Here is a 20,973-nt window from a genome sequence, read left to right as displayed (position 1 = left end):
AGCTGGCCAGTAATTGATATCAAATTATTAAATAACTTACAATAAAAAATACAACAAAAGACTATTATGAGGATATTTCGTCGTAAGTTTTCAGGTTTCTGGTGTCAGCAAGAGCAGGAAAAATGAAATGTCACAGCCATTGTCTTGTGGATCACGTGGACACTCCCCCTGCTGGAGAACAAAATATAACTATTTTGCATTGTTTATTATATAAATATTTTAATATTTATTAGCCTATACATTTAACAACAGTCTAATCTAATAGTTTCAGCAAACGACTGTACAGGCCAACAAAACCAGTGTTTACAATCGGAAAATGTAATTTTTTAGAGGGAAATTTCATACATATATTATAGACCAGACATTATATTTTAAAACATTATATTTAAAAAATAAAAACACCAAACATTAAATGTCACGTCAGACTACTAATGCAAATATTTAGAGTACTCGCTCTTTATTTTATGCATTAAAAATGGGCTATTTTATTGAAAAACAGCACGCATGCTCTGTACTGTACATATGGATTTTGTCTTGAAATGCTGATTTCAAGGCTCCATGTTGAAATTGTGTTGTATTTCGTGATCACTGCTAGTCACTTGGTTAAATTAAACCGCGAGCATGTTTCCACAGGCAATTTTGTGTACAATGCATAACATATATTAAAGTTCTTTTGGCAAATGGAGTTAAGCCACACCTAGATCCTGCCCTATTTTCACAAAAAGGCACACAAGCTTTTCTTCAGCTACGTTTATGTGTGTGCCGGTGCTGTTAGTACCCGGCTGTGTAACTTGATAGGGGGCATCGAGAGGGATAAGGGAATGTTGAGTTGCAATGGAGCAGAGTACGATACAGGTAAACTGAATTAAAACTTTAAACTGTTACTTTGTTGCAGCTCAAGGCGCTTGGCGCGCGAGCTCGGAATTGGCTTCTTTGTTTTTAAAAATTAAAATCCTATATTTTTTTAACCGCTGTTCCCTCGACACGTAGTAATATTTGAAGTTCGCTAAAATGCCGAATTGATTCCTATCCAATAAGCCAACGAAGACTTGAAAATATTGCCTCATATTTCGCCGAGAAACTTTAATTTGTTTCTTAATGTATTTGAAATTTCATCGACGCTGTGCGTTTTTTTGTGTGACGATTTATTGTTATATCAAGAGCGCGTGCGTTTTGATATTTCGATTTTTTTCGTTAATGATTAATTTCTTTGTGTGTCGTGTTGACTACCTAGATTCTCCCTCTTTTGCCCCCCACCCCCACATTTCACATTTGCCAAGCAGATTTTGTTTTAATTTCATTATTAAAAACGATTCGAATCGAGCCCACGATTTTAAAGGGAAAGCTGCATTGTTTATATTCACGATCTGTCGACAGATTTTTCGATGAAATCCCGCGAATATTAAGCATGATTTTAAAATGAAACTTCTTGGAAGAGGTAAACTTGGTGGAGCTGCTGATTTTATTTGAGACCACGAAGTTTTTTCGTCAAGCTTAAGTTATTAGATCGTTACACGAGCCGTGATATTATTATTTTTTTAAATGTTGTGTTTAGCAACAATAACATCGTTTATTTTTTCAATGCTTTTAATATTATTAAGAGATTATTCGTGTTGGCTAGAAATGCTAGGCTCCAGCAGTACATTTTTGTCATGATATATGAGACTTTTATGTATGTGGCAGTAGGAAGTTGGCTGAAATATGTTTTCACATATTGAGTGAATACTATTATTATTAGCTTCAGAGAGCACCCGGATTGAGGATGTTGTTTATCGCTGTTGTTGTTTTTTTAAATGACTGTTTATAAAATATAAACAATTTTCATCCCCATGATCAGCAACTCTGATTTGAGTCAGTTTTAATTATGCATGATAATAAATGTAAATAATTTTGCGCTCAGTAAAAAACTCCAAGGTCATTTTGGTTATTCTTTCGAAATCTTTCAAAAGCTCTCCATGTAATATTTTTCGGATTGGGATGAAACACTCACTTAGGTGCTCATTGGAGTGTATAAAGTGAAAAGTTGACTGTCACAGACGTGTATTGTGGTTTAACTGTAAGACTAGTTCTCTTTTTTTACCAGTAGGCGCTCGACATGTGGACGCCGAGTGTTGTGGCTTCTGATTGGTCGGTTTTTCGGTGAAAATGTGGGTTACCAGTGGGGGTGGGGTGGGGGGTGATTGACCCTCGTGGACGGGTCCTGTGATTGACATGTTGAGTTAAAGTACTGAGATTGTCACGCTCAGGCCACGTTCAAGAGGCAATGCAATATTACCAACGTATGGAAAACGGATGACACAAGCAAGGCGGTGCATATGCGAATTGTCCATTTACAAAATGCTTAAGGATAAATTTGCATATTGCATTATTTATAATTTTTCACTCACAATTTAATGTCCATACCAATAACACATTCCTCACAACGAAAACAGAAAGGTCGCCTATAGCCTAGTTAAAGAGCTTATAGTTTTATAATTTGGCATTGTGTAGTTAACTATGTTTGAAAATAGTTTGTAGTGCTGATATAATAACTTTTATAGTTTAAGTTAAGATATCTACTTCAAATTATGTATTTAATCGTAGTTAAAAATATAGGCTTTCATCCATACATACACCACCCTCGTAAAATATCTCTTATTATCAAATCATTTTGTTTCAGATAAATGAATTCCCATTAGCCTTTTTGCATTATAATTTTTACTATTTTATTTGTTTTTATTATTTATTTTTAAAAATCTTATACTATGCTAATACAACAATAACAATTTTTGGTTTACTATTTGATAGTAGTATTAAAATATTTTAAAATAACATGAAATAATACATTCAAGTAATTTGTGATATTCCACATTAGCCTCCACATTTATTGTCCATTTGATCTAATAATAAAATACCTATTGTCAAATAATTAATTTTGTTTCGGATAAGTGAATTCTCATTAGCCTTTTGCATTACTTATACCTTTAACTATTTTGTTTTGTTTATTTTTAAGTCTCTTTTAGTATGCTAATACAATAACTTTTTAAATAAGATATTACAATAACACTAATATTAAAATATTAATGTTATTAATATACTTTAAATGAACATGGTTAAACACAATTCTACATTCATGCTTTTGACCAAAAATGTATCAACTGAATTATCTTCATTATGTTGAAGTTGAATGAACCAATCTTCATATGTATATACATTTCTTTGAATATCATAAAACAAAAACATCAAATATTTAGTTTAGCCTCACATTTATAGTCATATTTTGGCATCACCTCTGTGGATGTTTTATGTTTTACTTTCTGCAAGTCAAATAATAGAAAAATCTTTGTGTTTTTCCATTGCTATCAGGCCATTCCTAAGTAGATTAATACACTGGAATGTGTTTTCAACCATGGAAACTTTACCAAACAATTCTGAGTAGGTTACGTGAATGATTAGTTCATGTGTAATTTGCCCCACTCTATAGTATGTTTTGGGGGAGTTTTTGTCTCTTATTTTTAGCAAAAAAAAAAATACTGCTAGAAGCCGAGACATTGAATATTTCTGTCTTACCGCTCTGCTGATTTGAGAAGACGGCTACGCTTGCTGCTCAGACACATAATTTGAGTCATGTGAAGGGCTTTTGCATGTGTGTATTTGAGCTTCGTATGCATACGTTTTCTACTTTTATGAAGTATTTGTGTAACGACAGCGCTTCTATTTGCTTAAAATATCCGCACTTGTGCAAATTCCAAATGAAATGAATGAATTGATGAGTTGTTTTTTTAACCACAGTCTGCTTGTGATCTTGTGCAACTCATAATTTCGTGCTCTGACTCTTTAAAGAGACGGTTCACCCAAAAATAAAACAATTCTGTCATTATTTACTCGGCCTCAAGTCGTTCCAAACCTGTGTGAGTTTCATTCTTCAGCTGAACACAAAAGAAGATATTTTGAAGAATGTTCCTATAGCCAGAGAGTGGACGGTGTGCATTGACTTCCATAGTTGTTGTTTTTCCATACTGTGGAAGTCAATGGGGTCCATAAACAGTTTGGTTACCCATATCCTTCAAAATATGTGTTTTTGTGTTCAGCATAAGAAAGAAATTTGACTCGAGGGAGAGAAAATGATGACACAATTTTCATTTTTGGCTGAACTATCCCTTTAATACCGAAGGTATTTAAGATGTTGTCTCACAGCTGCACAGGGTGACTTTTTTTTTTTCTTTTCCATCATATGTGCATTCAGTCGTATGTTCATTCCCTAACCTGTTTTCTTTTGTGCGCTCTTGTCCTGATCAGTGGTTAGGTGCTCCTAGCTGCCTTCGAGGCTCCTTTGCCTTTTATAAGTCAGTGGGTTGCAAGCAGGAACCCGGGGGTGCGACTCGGGTCTGGGAGCTCGGGGAGTTCTACTTCATGCGCTGTGGCCCTCAGGAGCCGGTGTGTATAGCGGAGGTCACATTGCTGTGGGAAGATCAGACGCAGCGCCGCCTGCTGGCCAGTTCTAGACTCTACTTCTTACCTGAGGATACTCCGAAGGGCAGAGCAGTGGAGCATGGAGAGGTGAGAGATACAGAAATAACCTGTGGTTAAGGGGAAGAGTGCATGAGCGCCACGTTACTACGTATTATCAGTTTGAATGTGGATATCCAAAGCGTTTTGTACATGCATAGTAATTTGCCATATTTTGCAGTTGTTATCAATTTTACGTTACCGGATGTAAACGGCACAATGACTAATTTACGCATTCGACGTAATCGGTTACATCGACGCGTCGTTCCAGCCCTTATAAATGCATGCACACACACGTTCAAAGACACATGTATCCGTGTTGGTTGTATTGCATTTATGGCTGTGAAACGATTAAATCGCATCCAAAATATAAGTTTGTGTTTACATAATGTATGTGTGTGTACTGTGTATAATTATTTTGTATATATAAATACATACACAAGCATGCAAATATTTCTTAAATGTATATAAATGTACATATATTTTTACATTATTTTTATATATATATATAGATATATATATATAAAATACAAAAAATTCTTAAATATTATACGTGTGTGTGTGTGTGTGTGTGTGTGTGTGTGTGTGTATGTATATATATACATATATATATATATATATATATATAATTATACACAGTTTACTAGGGCTGGACGATTTTGGCTAAAATCATAATCGCGATTAATCGAACTAGTTACCTCGATTATGATTATTGAAAGATTATTTAAAAAAAATCTTTCTCATGTGTCACTGGCAAGGCTTATACTGTAAATATTCACGGTTATTTTTTTAATGAAAGAATGCATAATCCTTTCTTTGTGATTCTAAAATAAGGAAACACACAGATAGCTTTTAATGCTTACTTATTAAATATTTCAAACAATTGAATCAAACAAAGCATACAATGCTTGAAATAAAAACGTCTTATAAAAAAGTAATTAAGTTTTAATGTGAAAAGAAAGTTTCCTAAAAATGTAGAAAATAGTTCTTTTTGTAAACAAAATAAATTATTGTAAATATTGCCATCTTAAAAGTAAAATATAACTTGTATAAAACTAAAAAAACTAATCCTTTTCATATTGTGTAGCATTTGTAAATGCTTGTGTTATCGAAACCTGCTTTGTGGAGTGGAGGCACGTGTTGCTGGGCGTTTGTCAGTCTCTCTCTTTTTTCGCGTGTTTCTTTGGTACAAGCGGCTCCTGTTGCTGAGTTGACTCAGTTTTTGAGTTCTCTTTCACGGAAAATACACGGATAAAGTGGCCCGGGATTTGACCCGGGTTCGTTTGACTTTGGTTCATTCGACTTTGGTTCATTCACACTGCCAGTGATTTTCCGGAATCAAGAGAGTGCGTTCACACAGACACACACAACCCGCAAAGACACATGACATGTCCCAGCGGCGTCTATAGTTTGCTTATGAGCTGCGATTTCTCTCGAGAAACCACGCTTGTGCATTTTTTTCTCTGATTCGATCATAAACTAGCGCATTACGAACCGTTTCACGCTGGCGAACGATCCCGGCTTAGTGCCATCATTACGACACGGCATTGGTTATGGCATTTGTTCACACAGCGCGCGTTCCGGGACTGAACACGGCAATGTTACTATGTCCCCAACCTGGCATCAATCCCGGGTCGTGTTTGCGTTCACACAGAAGGTGTTTGTTCTGGCAATTTCCCGGGATCAAGGCGCTGTGTGAAAGGGGCTCATGTTGCTTTAATGTCGCAGACTGGACGGGGCGGAGTTACATGACTACACACGCGGTAATATGTTTTAAGGGGAAAGTACATTAACACACAGTGGGCGGAAATATTAATAGGATTAAAAAAACGAAATAACCGACATGGTAAAATTATGTCGGTTATAGGCTCTGAATTTCAGTTTCGATTATTTTTCGATTAATCATCCAGCCCTACAGTATACACACATATATATATATTATGTAAACACAAACTTATATTTGGATGCGATTAATCGTTTCACAGCCCTAATTGCATTACTAAGTAATTACTGTAATTTAAAAAGTAAAGTAAGGGATTACTCTTAACTTTTCTGTAATTTATTTACAGTTACTTCTGATGTCATTGTATTAAATACTGTATAGACTATAGAACAATTCTATTTTTTTTTTGATGGCCAAAGTTCCTTTGTCTCTCGTGTCAAGTTATTTGCCTGTTAAACATATTCTTATATTTATATACATATTTTTATGACATTGCTAGAAAAGGCTTTTATTCAGAAACATGTTTACATGGAATATTTCAGAATGTATCACCCAAATGTATTTTAGATTTTCAATATTATGTCATGTTGAAATGTTTTATATAATACAAATTTTATGGATTATGATATTTACCTTGTGTTTGCCATGTAAATAGCCTCGATGCTATCATGGTGTTAAATTTAATAAAAGAACATCAATATTTAACGTCTAATGTTAAAATATGTTTCTTATGTACTTTAAATACTCAATACAATAATTATTTCAGGAATATTATGTTATGTATTTGATAGAATTTTTAGGGTAAGTCCTTACTGATGTAAAAAATAAAACTAACAAAAATATGTGCATTTTTATTTTAATCTTTATTTTATTATTTTCAACTTTGACAATAAGAACCTTTAATCATTATTTATGACTGAGCACCAAATTTGCATATTAGAATGATTTATAAAATATCATACGAATTGTTACCAAAGGCTGTTTTTGCAAAGTAGTTTACAATCCAATGATGGACAATAAACACATGAAATCTACAAGCCATTTAAGAAAAAGACTTACAAATGTTTTATTTTTAATTTTTATTGATGGGCGAAGTTCCTTTTATGTCTCTCGTGTCAAGTTATTTGACTGTTAAACATATTATATTTATATACATATTTTTATGACATTGCTAGAAAACGCTTTTATTCAGAAACATGTTTACATGGAATATTTCAGAATGTATCACCCGAATGTGTTTTAGATTTTCTATCTTATGTCAAGTTGAAATGTTTTTTTAACGCATACATTTTTTGTTCATTTAAAGCATGAATAGATATATAGAAATGATGTGATAATGCTTAATAGGAACGTGCATCTACACATCACAGCTTTATGTAACTTTAAGTGCTGTCTCTTGAATGTGGCCTGAGCATGACATACAAAAGAGAATGGAAAATCAAATGGAAAAACTGCTGTTAAATGATTTAACTAGCCATATTTTTTGTTCCAGAATGATTTAAAGGACTCTTAGTACTCTAAACATAGAATGAAAAAGAGTTTTTGAATTAGTAATGAACATAAACTAGGTATGCTATAGTTTATTTGGAGAATCCAGTTATATGCTGACCAAAACTTTCAAGAGTCCTCTACGAATCTTTCATCTGAAATTGAAAGATACTCATTCATTTGCTGTAAGAAGCAGTCATGGCTAAACTAGACGGCATTTTAAACAAGGCCTCAATGTCCCGTTTAATGTTTTAGGCTATTTTGTACCAACATAAATGAGTAAGGAGAAATACTAAAGCTTTTCAGAGTTTTCATTGTAACTTATAGAATGTGAGAATGTCGCATAGATAAGCATCTAAATGTCAGCTGGGCTTTTACCCCTCTTTTTCTTTTAAAGCAGTTGTTTTTGCCTTCGGTGATGCGTCTCTTGTTAACTAGTATAACATAGGAAAAAGGGAGAGGCTTCTCTCATTCATTAAAGGCGTTAAAATACTTCAGGCCATTAAGCAAACCCCCGTCCTGCCTGTAAGCTCACGTTTACTTTACATTTCTTTGCACAGGATGAAGTCCTCGCTGTATCAAAAAAGATTGTAGTCAGAGTGGAGGATCTGGTGAAGTGGACTTGTCAGGAACCGCCACAGTGGAAGCACAGCAGTCCAAACGTTCACGGGCCTCTGACAGGGTCTGATGGGTCACATGATGCTAGTTCGCCACAGGAAGGAAAAACGGAGAGTGACGGTGAGTAATGAAAAATCCTGAACTGTTTCTTAATGGGTACTAAGGACAGTCTGAAAAGCAGGGGAGACACAATTCAAAAACATATCAGGGTCCTGCTTATTAGGTGTCTTTAAACTAATACCACACACAAAAAAAACAAAGTTTGATACAATGTACTCATTGTATTGCAAAACACTTGCTGATATTGAGGTGGGATATGGGTAAGGTTAGGACAGGTTTGATGGTGTGGGTAGATTTAAGGATGGGTTAAGGGGTCAACAGTGTAATTATAGATGTAATTACATGCAGGTATTTTTAAAATATAAGTGCACTGTAAAAACATGTAAATTATTCATTTAAATGTTAATTATATGGTAGTTAAAGACACTTAATATAAAGTGGGTCCTTTATCAGCTTAGCTCATGAATATTTAGTGTGTTGTCTTGTAATTAATATTCAGCGGGCCCAAGGGTCTTACCTTATTTGTATGGCAAGACATGCATTTTGTTTACTCTTGATGTGTGTGCGTATGTATTTATTTATTTATTTATATATAATTTTTTTATATTTCTATTCACCTTAATTCTTTATTTTAGTTTTATTTAGCTCAAGTTGAAGAACTAAAATAATGAGTTTTAATTTGTTTGTTTCTTTTCCTTTCAAGTTTTTCATCTAATTTTTGTTTTATTTCAATTAACCAACAATTTTTTAATAGTTTTGGTTAATAACTGCAGAATCACAAAGTGCATCTTGCCTTATTTTCTTATGAAACTTGTATTGTTTGAGTTAGGCTTTTGTCAGGAAGTGAATAAAGAGGAAGGCTTATGAAATTGTCCATTGTGTCTGTTTTTCAGCCTAAAGCCAACTGAACGCACGTCACATTATAGTTAAGTATAAGTAAGAGTGAAATGTGTGAATAGGAACTTGTAGGCAGCATTTTGTAAGATTGTGATAGAATAGAAATGACATTAAAAGTAGCTCTGTTTTTATTATAAAAATAGTAAACTTTTATATTTCAGGGGGGACCCGAAAGTGAATCATTCAGATTATTGTGGTTCAGTTTACAAAAATGAAAAATTGGCTTATTCATAATGTTTTGCAAACAGAACCCTGGAGTGTGATAATATAGTCGAGCCAAGGGATTGTAGCTAATATTGAATGAGTATATTTTCTATTAAAATATATCGTTTTTTGTTGTTGTTATTTGTTTTTTGCACGTGAGCTGTTGTGAGGGTGTTGTTCACACTGGTACTGATCATTATTTGAACGTAGGCTAATGTATGACACTTGTGTTTTGTGTTCTCTTTCAGACGAGTCTCTAGAAGTACAGCAGAAGGTGAAGGTCCTCAGTTACCCCCAGTACTGCCGCTTCCGTTCCCTTCAAAGCCGCGTCCCGGATCAGGCCAGCTGCCCCGGTCTGCAGGACCCCCATCTGCTGGCTCTGGGGGGAATAAAAGTGGCCCTCCAAAACACACGAGTCCTCTACTGTCGGGATACCTTCAACCACCCTACTCTAGACAGCAATGCTAGCATACTGACACAGCTTGGTGAGTAATACACTCTTGCTGGATTGTGACAGGGCTTGGTTAAAAATATTGATTTGTTGATTTTAACCAACTCTCATTTTAATGAACCGATATCAATTGTTAAATCCCAAGAATGAGGGATGCACCGAAATTTTGGCCTCTGATAATGCGTGTCTGAATTAGTCGCAGAGCTCCGGCTCGCCTGTCACGGACCCATTTTTAACCGTGCTCCAGTGGCGCAAAAAGTGGGTATGCGCTATATGCGGCGCATAGGGGCGCCGCATCATGGGGGCGCCAAAGCGATGGAAAAAAACCCAAACATTCTAATTTATATAAAAGTTCTATAAGTTAAATATAAAAAAGTTCTATACATTTTAGAGGACTAACAGGCTAGAGTAGGCGCCGGCGCCCTCATAAGATTCCATCATAGAATTTATTTTGACATAGAAGGGTGATATCGTGAGCGCTGAGTGAGCAGCACAGGAGTGAGTTGTCGTTGAAACTCGAAAAAGATGGATAAAGCAAAAAAGCTGTCGGCAGCTAAAAATAGAAAAAGAAAGAGGGAAAAGGAGATGGCATGTCAAGGGACGCGACAGCAGCTAAATAAGTGGATGGTGAAAGGTCAACAGGTAGGATTTAAAGTGTGACGTCTGTGCTTGGAGGAGGCTTGCAAATATTCATGTTAACAGACTAGCGTTTGCTAACACTGGGAATGTAGCTGCCAGAATATGTAGCTAGCTAGCTTAGAATATGCAAAAAAGAGGTTGCTGAGCTGAAAACTGGAAAAATATAAGGTAGCTGGAAAACATTACTCATGACATAAGGCTGGTTTATCATGGAAACAAATAGATTTTGTTTTACCATTAGCTGTGCTGTCAGACATACAGGCTATAGTTAAATCTGCTGGGTGACATGGAAGCTGTAATTAGGGTCACATCTCTCTCTCTTTAAAGATCTGCGCTATATATGTATGGGGGGGGGCGCTGCCAAAATTGTTGCTGCATACCCCTCTACACTGGGTAGTTGCACCCCTGCCGTGCTCCAATTAATCATTGCAAGCTTGTGAATCTTAATCGAATCATAAAATTGTGTCAATATCCAGCCCTACTATCCATAAACGTCGCTGTGATGTGGCAGGCTAATTCAGTTGTCAAACATGTAGACCGTTAACTAAATTAAAGTTAACCAAAATGTGTTTTACCACCCAATTGATATAATAGTCAGTGTGTGAAATCCTAGGTAAAAGGCTGATTTGTGAGTATTGAACTTTTTAGCCAATCACAGACATGTTTGTTGAGTGCATCAACGTAATGGGCTTAGACAGAATAAATTAGTTAGTCTGGCTCAATACGGCAGAGTTTGCACAGTGTGAGCTCCAACCACCAAAGTATAAAGATGCTGTAAATAACAGATGAATTGTGCAATGGACTGCAGTCCGGGAGCTCGCGCTGTGGCTGAACTGAAGAGATATCAGTTTCACTGATTATAAAGGAAGTGCTCTTTGTACGCTTTCTGTACATAGCGGCATGGAAAATGATGAATGGGTTGAGTACACACTGCAAAGCATAATAAAATGCAGGACTGAATTTGAAATTGGGATGTTTGACAACGGAGGGTACCAAAAGAAAATCTGGTATGTCAAAATAGATATGTGCATAAGTTTTAGTGTAAGTGCAGTAGACCGGCTACTTTTTCTGTTACCTGTAAAGTTTCTTCATTCTTAAATGTTAACTTTTAATTTAAGTTTAATCGGTATCGGCCGATAAATAAAACTATTTTGTCCATCGGCCGAATTTAGAGCTGTTAAAGAAAATTAATGCATTAACAGTTTAAAAGAACGCAACTTTAAAGCAGGCTTTGACCCTCTGAATCACCCGTAGTTCAAGCGAGGGTTGCCAGGTCCACGTTTTTTTTAAAAATTGTTTTGTTACTTCTGATAAGAAAAGTCTCAGCTTTAAAATTATTTCCCTTTTATCATGAAATTAAAAAAATGATTGGCGTCTTGATGTTCTTGTGAAGTGACAGATCCCTGTTGCGTAGTTAAAGCAACAGCGCAGAGCACGTTATGTCTTCCTCTATAATACATATATAGAACGAAATGGAACAAATAAAAAAAGTATTAACATCACAAGTTGTGTTGAACGATACAGTGCAACTTACCGCTTATAAAGAAGTTAGTAAAACGGCTTGTGAACAATGCCACTTAATGTTCCCTAAACCTCAGGAAAGTTAGCTAATGTTCACAGTTCATTAGTGAGCTATAAAAGAGACATGTATGTTTGAATAAATGAGTCATGAAGACACGTTTATGAAAACGACCTTATGTGTAAGTGAGCTGGAGCTTATTTACTGTTAATTATAAATGCGTTTGAATAAATTAGTCATGAAGACACGTTTATGAAAACTACGTTATGTGCAACTGAGCTGTATACAAACATTTCAGTTGTTATTTTAGTGTAATTGTTATATCTGAAAATGCATTTCAATTGAATATAATATTTGAACCTCTGATATTACAGTAATGTACCAAATGAGAGGGCTCCCTGTATAGTTTACAGCAATAGTCGGGAGAGCTTCTTTTTTTTTCTTAAGAAAATTAAACTATCGGTATTGGCAGATAAAATCTAAGTTGGTATTGGTAGAGAAATTTAGTATCATTGCATCTAGTTTTAATGTATTATTTACTTATCTTTAATATCATTAAAAATTAATCAATTTCATTTATTTAATATTTTTAATTTTAAAAAAAGTAAAAAAAAAAAAAAAGTTACAATGGTTTTTGCTCTGGTACCAAAATTGGTGCAGAGGCTGTGAAATTTGACTTGCATTGGTACTGTGACAACCCTACAAATATAATATTTACTGAACTGAGAAATACTTAAAGGCTACCTGCTCTTTTTTTATGTAATTTATTCAAATTAATATTTAACTAGAAAGGATTGTGTTAAATATTGTATTAGTTTGTACTTTATTAACATTGAGAAAAGTGTAATTTCACTTGTGGTATTCATGTAGAAAACCATGATATGTAGTATGTATTCTTACTGTATTTTAATTAGTTTTATTAGTTGTATTTCATTGTACTAATAGCACTGAGATCTATAATAATATCCAGACTACACACTACAAGAAAGAATGAAATGAGACTGTTCACTTTGTTTTGTAAAATGATTTTGCATGTTATGACAAAAAAAAGAGGCCAAAAAATTGAAGTATTGTTGCCTAAAGATGATCGGTTTCTTTCCCAGGATGCTCTTCTCTCAGTCTGAAGGGGAGACCGCGTAAAATAAAGGGCAGGGATGGCCAAGGATCCGATCAGCAAAACAATAACCATTTATCTGAGTCATGGATGGAAAGAATGAAGGTATGCTGTGGAGTTTGCTACTCAATTTGTTCTATAGACTTGTTTATGAATACAGATCTGATGGCCAAACAGGATGTTTTAAGATTTTGAACAAATAGTGAAAGAATACTGTGTCTGTCAGTGCTTCCTGTTTTGTTTTAACTTTGAGATCTTGACTTCCTTTCACACCATTTGTGACACTGTTTGCCAATTTTATCATAATTTTAGGCTTAAAAAAAACACTGTACTTGAGTTTAAAGCCATTTAATAAACAATCCTGATCATTGATTAATCAACATTACAACAATTGAAAAAGGCTGATAATACTTTATTAAAAATACTTTATTTGAGAACACTGTGGTTTTCCATGCTTCTAAGTACAAAATCCTATATTAAATATTGTAAGGTGAGTAGATTTGAGTTTAGCTTGGAGCGAGAATTATTGTTTTATTATTTATTTATTTATTATTTTTAAATGTATACATATATTTATTAAATAAATATAATTATTATTTGAGAATTATTGGGGTTGTATTGTTGTAAAAATAAAAAATAATGCCCCCAAAAATCCTTGCATCACAATAAGTGTATAGTCAAAACATTCGCTAGGTAAACAGAATTTCATTAAGTTTAGTTACATGTTACAATGATGTTGCAATAACTGGTTGTTTATTAAGCAATCATGATTTATTTATTTAACATGTATGTGTGCATTAAAAGTGCCATTTTGAGAAAGATGCTGAGCCAAATGAAGATAAAGATGTGTTCTGGCAACTGGTGTGTTTATTGAACCAATCAGATAAGAGTAAAACCAGAGTCAGCGAGAAGCTAATTTGATTGGCTACATGATGGTGGACCCGCCCTCCTCTTCGCGCTTGCAAAACTCAATGAGTGAGAGAATCGTGCCAAAACTAAGCACAGCTAAAAGAAAGATGCAATTGTACAAATCGGGTTATTTCGGGAACTTTTTTGCCCCATGCACACAACAAATCATGCAGACATTTGCAACAGGTTATTTTTTTACACAAAGGTTGTTTTTTTGCGTTATTCCTGACTCTGTTGTTTTTGCTTGCAAATTGCTGTTCACAGGCTTGCAGTGCTTTTGGCCATATTTGTGCACCAAAAAACATGCCAAAAGTGTAAGCGTGGAAAAATGGAAGTCAGAGGAATACAGATCCTATTTATTTTACATTAGCATGAAACTGCAGCTTCACAATACATGAATTACACTTATGAAAAACAGTAAAATGCTGCAAATATTTTTTTTCTTACACTTGAAAGGCGATTTACACCTTTACCAATCTTCTGTTGCGCATGCAAATTTAATTCACGCTTGCAAACTTATGTACACTTTCACAAATCTTACCCTGCGCATGCGATTCTTTATGGCATCATATTACTTTCGTAGACCTCCTGGGAAAACTAGGTTTCTGCTGGAAGAGGTGCTAGAGAGGCCAGTAGGGGGCGCTGCTCACCATGTGGTCTGTGTTGGTCCTAACGTCCCAGTATAGTGATGGAGACACTATACTGTCAAAAAGATCGGATGAGACGTTAAACTGAGGTCCTGACTCTAAGGCCCCGTCCACACTACTGCGTTTTCGTTTAAAAACGGAGAATTAAAACGAAAACGATCTCCGTCCACACCAGCGTTTTAGCTGCGTATTAGAATTGATCTCCGTCCACATTAAAACGACTGAAAACTCGGATCACGTGACCATTCTCCAACACTGTGCATGCGCGTGCCGGTGTAAACAGGAAACGGATGGACTATTCCTCAGATTTGATGAGGAAGCAAGTAACGTTAGCTACCTCTGCAAAGATTAGAAAATGTCGAAGACCAGAGATTTCTTTTCATGGACCGCCGCTGCACACGGGAATTGTCATAGATCGCTCGAATAATAGTTTGCCTCCGGCGCATGTAGGCAGTTATAGCATTGTAAAATGCAGAATTTGCTTGCACAACAGCTGCTAACAAAGACATCAAAGTCAGTAACGCTTGTAATTCGTTATCCATGTTGCACTCACTAACATCAGCTACGTAGTCCAGGATGTTTTTGTTTGTTTTCTTCCGGTGACGGGACATGTGATGGGTGGCTGACGAATCAGGGAAGGATACGTCATGGGTGATGACACCCAATCATAGAGCCGAGCGTGACCTTCTACGTCATCGTTTCTAAACTCCTCCGTTTTGTCCCGTCTACACTAAAACGCCCTCCGGAGATTCAAAACGAAAAACGGAGCTGCAGCGTTTCTAAACTTCTCCGTTTTGGGTCTTCGTTTTTCCCGTTTTAGTGTGGACGGGAGGTGCAAACGTAGCAAAAGGTCTCCGTTTTTAAACGAAAACGCAGTAGTGTGGACGGGGCCTCAGTGGTCATTAAAAAAACCCGGCATCCGGGCCAAATTTACCCATCGGCCTCTGTTCATTATGGCCCCATAATCACCCCCCCCCCCATCGGCCGATATATGTTCGTTTTAAAGTAATCTTTATCGGCATGAAAACATGAGAAAATATATATTATTAATTAAAGATAATGTATTATTTCCTTCAACTGAGGCACTTTTTGCTATTGAAATATGATTGGAATCACTTCGAAAATGGAAAACAACTTGAGATGCAAATGTTGCACTTGTAGTAATGTAGGCTATATAAAATTATAATGAGAACATTATAATTGTGTGCTTGGGGCATGGCTTTTAATGGTGAGACTTTTGTCTTTAAATCCAAAATTTTATATAATTTTTGAGAGTGTATTACAGTTTTATTGGCCAATATATCATTTATCATCTTATCAAATATAAAGAATTATTGGTTATCGGTATCGGCGAAAAATGTCATATACTATGTAATGTAATGTAACTAGCATTGCTAGTTACGTGTAAATCTGCTTTGTGCGCACAAATACTACGTTTCTCAATGCAGTCTAAACATCTTCGATGATTGTCGTGCAGGTGGGTGTCAGCAGCTTATATACAGTGACCCTGCATGGTGTGGGGAAAATGTGATCGGTACAGACTGGTCCAATCAAGAGATTGCAGGTCTTCATTGGTTTAATTAAAACCCATACCTTGTCAATGCGTGTGTTTGACTTCATGCGCTGCTCTCACGATTCTTGATGTCATACACCAAACAGTATGTGCAGCACATTGACTTATTTAATTTGGCATGAGATTTACTTGGGCAGAGTGAGACAGAGCCTGAAAGCGTGCGTCACGCCAAATGTGTGAGAGTTGGCAACCCTGAGTTTAGCCAATGTTAGCTAACATTACCTATCCTGCTAGCTAGCCATCAAAACCGCTCTGCATGCTGGGTAGTATGAATTATTTTAAAAGTTAAAATTGCAATTGCCTCTATAGAAATATGTGCCATTTATTAGCAACCTCAAGCTCATGGCTCAACTTTAAAAGTTTTGAATCGGATTTTAACATCAAAAACCTGATTGGTGCGGTCACATTTACCACTTTTGCTTGAATTTTCGGGGGCAAAATCCAGACATTTGAATAGAAATCCAGTTGAACATGAGGATTTACCGCGTTCACGAGGATAAAGTTGCTCGGTCTGAGTGAGCTGTGATTCATACATCACTACACTATTGATAGGCAATGTACCTTTTATTTGCTCACAAAATTTTCTATTGTGAATTTACGTGCCTTTTAATGTTTCGTTCTGTTGCTATTGATTTGTTATTGTAGGAAAGATCTTCTAATGTGTTGTAACTTTTTTTTTTTCCTGTAGGAAAATGTGATGGGCAGTGTGGAGATGCATTGGGATGGGAACTGGCTCCCACACCCAGAAGAGCAGCTCTTCCTGGATCAGCTATTTATCTTTATGGAGCGGAGAGGTTCCGCTATAAGCAAAGTTCCCAACCTGGGTTTCAAAAAGAGTATGTATGCATGACTGCTTTTACATGTGAAAAAAATTGAGCACCAGTCACTCACTACAATAATTTCTCTAGTTTTTTCCACCTTAACTTATTAATTAACCGAGCCGTTTCCTATTTTCCCACAGTTGACCTTTTCCTCATGTATTCAGTTGTAAAAAGACTGGGGGGATATGAGAGGGTAAGTTTGTCATGTCGTTTCATTTCTTGGCCCTGCTGAGTAAGCTGTAATCCATCATAACGGAATGAAAGCATTAGCGGTGAGCTCAGTACTGTGAGTCAGAACCATTGTCCTCCCCATCGCCTGCAGGTGACATCGCACCGTTTGTGGAAGACCGTGTACAATGAGTTGGGTGGAAGCCCAGGCAGCACCAGCGCTGCCACCTGCACAAGGAGGCATTATGAAAGGTGAGCGCGAAGCTCTGATTACAGCAACAATTAATTCCTGCCGCTTCAGAGGGCTTTTCTCATCTAACTGAATGCCTATTTTCAATCAAATTCTAGGCTGATGCTCCCTTATGAACTGTATGTAAGAGGGGAAAACCCAGAACTTGGCAAGCCCAGGGCTACATCTTTCTCGCCCACTACCATCAAAAAGACTGTACAGGGCAGAGGGGTGTCAAACAGCCCAAAAAAGAATGCAGTTACAAACCAGGTGAGGGTTTTATTTTCTATATCACTAGAAAAGGGAAATGCTGACCCTTTTTTGTTCGGTATATGCAAGATCTCTCAATAAGATGAGCTAAACATAATGTTTAGTCCATATTAGATCTGATCATGGTTTAAGAACCATGCTTTGTTCTTACATGCCATTTGTCTGATATACATTATGCCACACTACTTTAGAAAAAAAAACTATTTAAATAATTGTGCAGCAACCTCAAAACAAAGCTCCAAAAGGTTTGAGGTCACAAATTTTGGTAAATCCAGTGATTTCTTTATTCTCAAAAAACGCTCGCTGGATCATCCGGTACTTTTGTAAGCTTTGTTTTCAGACCGACTAATAAAATGAGCATAACTAAGATTACCCTTCTTTGCCCTACTACTTTTTTAGGCCTCACCGCCAGATGGTGGTGTTGTTGTTGTGCGGAAAAGAGGAAGACCACCTGGAAAACGCAATGCTAAAGTTCTGGCCAGAGGCAGAGTTGGAAGACCGCCCTTGCATCCCAAACCTCCCTCAGAGCAACCAGAAAGATCACATCAGGAAATCGTGCAGCCATTGACTATTTTTCAAGAACTGAAGCTCACCAACCATCCTCATGGCCAAGGTCTGTCCCTTGTACCCTCTAATACAGTGCTCCATCAACCCGTACTGGGACGAGATGTGAAGACTGAGACTGTAGAACCTCAAGCTCCCTCTTTTCTGTCGGTTCCTTGCAAGTTGCTGGCAGGTGGTTCTCTTGAAGGATTCAGTCCCACTAAAGGACTGTGTCCTTTGGACCTCTTTAGAGCCCGTCTCGGCCTCAATGGAATGAGTGCTCATGAGGTAACTCCTCAAGATTCTTCTACTCCCCACCAGACGATTATGGTCCATCAGCCCAAAATCAGTACACCCGAGACCCCTGAGAGTCTCCAGCACCAGTGTTCAGGGTGTAGTTTGGATGCCTCGTCCCAAAACGGAGGACTGGCCATGACCAGAGCTCCCCTGCCCCCTCTTAGGATCCTTCCGCTTAACATCGGCTGTAGCCTACAGTTGCGTCAACTGATGCGCACCCGTCTTGGCTCGACACACATGAACACCTTCACCAAGAGACTTTCCGAAGTCCTGGCTCAGGATCTTGGCAAGACCTCCCAACCCAATGGGAGTGCACCTCAAGATCAATCCCTTCCACTGAACCTGAGCAAGAGAGCCATTACCAAGAGGTCTGCTGGAGACATGGAGTTCACAGAACTGCAAGGTCGTGATGTCCAGTCTATGACCAAGAGACCAAAGGTGGAAACTGAGGATCTCGGAGCATCTCTAAAGTGGAATGGCATGTCCTTTCTGGTGCCTTTGAACCAAGATGAGCCAGCTGATCTTAGCTCTCCTAGCCGGGCCAGAGCTTTAGTTCAGGACAGGACCAATGTGGCTTTGACTCTTCCCGAAGCCACTTGTTTCTCTTTAGTGCCCAAATTGGATGTCCCCCTTGAAAATCCCTACAGTATTGGTGCTTCCCCAGACTCTCTACCTTGTATTTATCACATGAATCAAGGGGAAGACAAGACCAGCGTAAGCGCAGTGACAGTTAAAAAGGAACCAGAGAGCCCATCTCTGGATCCAAATCTAGAACCTCAATCAAACAGTGACCTCTACTCGCAGTGTGTACCTACTGATGATATCAAAGAGTCGGATGCAGTTTCCTCTCTCAAAGTACTCTCTAGTTCCCTCCTTTCGAAGCCATCTAGCTGTTAGCATGCAGGCATGGGAGCGTTACTAACTCTTGCATACTTTATCACTCCTCTCTGCTCTGCCTTTCCTGTGTGTATGATCAAAGAGACAGTTCTGCAGATGCATTGCTATCTGCTAATTACCTGCTTTTAAAACACTACTAAACTTTGAACTGATGCAGGTGGCCATGGGTTTTTACCAAAGATAAGGTGCCTTGAACTTGATTATATTTTAGTACTTTTTAAGTTGAAACATATGCTGTAGATAGTGGATCATCAAGTGGCCAGCCAATAAAGGACATTTAATATGACTCATGGAGCATTTGATTTCTTTGCAAAAAATGCAGGTATTTAAGAAAAACATGGACACAGAATCTGGGTCTGGTTACTGTTACTGATCCAGATATCAAAAACATTGGGACATCATTGCAGAAGATTTGGTCAGCTACTGTACTTCTTCCTTAGGCATAAATTGCTTTGTTTATAAATTGTCAGTTGTTTTTATTTTATGCTTAAGCAGTGTCGTTTTGTCGGTGTAGGTCATACTCTCAGTTATTATTTATGTTTTACACCTTTATCTAGGTTCTTCTTTACTGGTCTTAGGCAGTGTGAATTTTTTTTTCTCTTCTATTTGTGTATTTGTTGAACCTTGCTATTGCTATTTAAGAAATGGTCTCCATATGACCTCTGTGCTGGATCTTATCATATTTTCCCTAGCTACTCGTTTTAGAAACAATGTACTGTATTGTGCAAATGGTATGCATATTTTGGGTCCCAATGCAAATTTTCTTTTTTTTTCTTTTATCATTTAAAAATGCATTTTAATAACATATAGTCATATATTGTAGTTAATTACTATTTGTGTTCCTGATAAACCATCGAATGGTTTACCTTCATTGATATGCGTTTACTGAGAGACTGATGTAGAACTGCCTGTTGTGAGAAAATGGGTAACTTAATTTTGCTTTTCACTCCTCCTAGACCGACCTCTTGATGCAATGTATTTCACAGGTTTACAGATGACAAATTATATTTAATAATTTTCACTCGGTTTGCTAATGATTAATTACTTGTGTAAAACACATTTGTATGATCATTCATTATTATTCTGTTGGTTGTATTTTTCTTTCAATTAATTTCTGTACTTGAAAGGCACCCAAACAGAACGCTAATCTCTATTTAATGTTCTATAAACTGTTGTAATACCACCAGGTTAAAAAATTATAATTTTTTATTATTATTTTGCATGCTATGCTAATGGAACATGGACTCAGCAGACATGTTTAAACACTGAATATTTATAATAATAAAAATTATGTACTTGCATGCTGTTATTTTAATTGCTGAAAGATTCTTACACTTTAAAGAGATAACATGATTTATTATTTTACTGTAGTAACTATAGCTATTGTAAAATAAATGATTGTGATCTTTAAAGTGGCA

The 20,973-nt window shown here is 36.6% G+C and overlaps 1 protein-coding gene across 2 annotated transcripts; it reads left to right on the top strand.

The window, feature by feature from the left end:
- The first annotated feature begins 695 nt into the window (after window positions 1-695).
- Window positions 696-20,973, top strand: LOC143702885 (uncharacterized). 2 transcript variants are annotated; one of them, XM_077196806.1, is made up of 10 exons: window positions 696-855; window positions 4,279-4,539; window positions 8,260-8,437; window positions 9,727-9,963; window positions 13,191-13,306; window positions 17,019-17,166; window positions 17,292-17,344; window positions 17,474-17,571; window positions 17,668-17,818; window positions 18,218-20,973. In XM_077196806.1, exons 1-10 carry the CDS (start codon window positions 835-837, stop codon window positions 19,553-19,555), a joined length of 2,601 nt encoding a protein of 866 aa, XP_077052921.1. In that variant the 5' UTR covers window positions 696-834; the 3' UTR covers window positions 19,556-20,973. The 2 variants fall into 2 exon arrangements, with proteins under 2 accessions (XP_077052921.1, XP_077052930.1); XM_077196815.1 differs by having other exon boundaries at window positions 747-855; window positions 8,260-8,431; window positions 9,739-9,963.

Source organism: Siphateles boraxobius, unplaced genomic scaffold, assembly GCF_051911475.1.
Source record: "Siphateles boraxobius isolate OS27281-9 unplaced genomic scaffold, OSU_SipBor_1 11, whole genome shotgun sequence".
NCBI lineage: Eukaryota > Metazoa > Chordata > Actinopteri > Cypriniformes > Leuciscidae > Siphateles > Siphateles boraxobius.
Note: the sequence above shows the minus strand (reverse complement) of the source record. Positions and strands in the feature narration are given on the sequence as shown.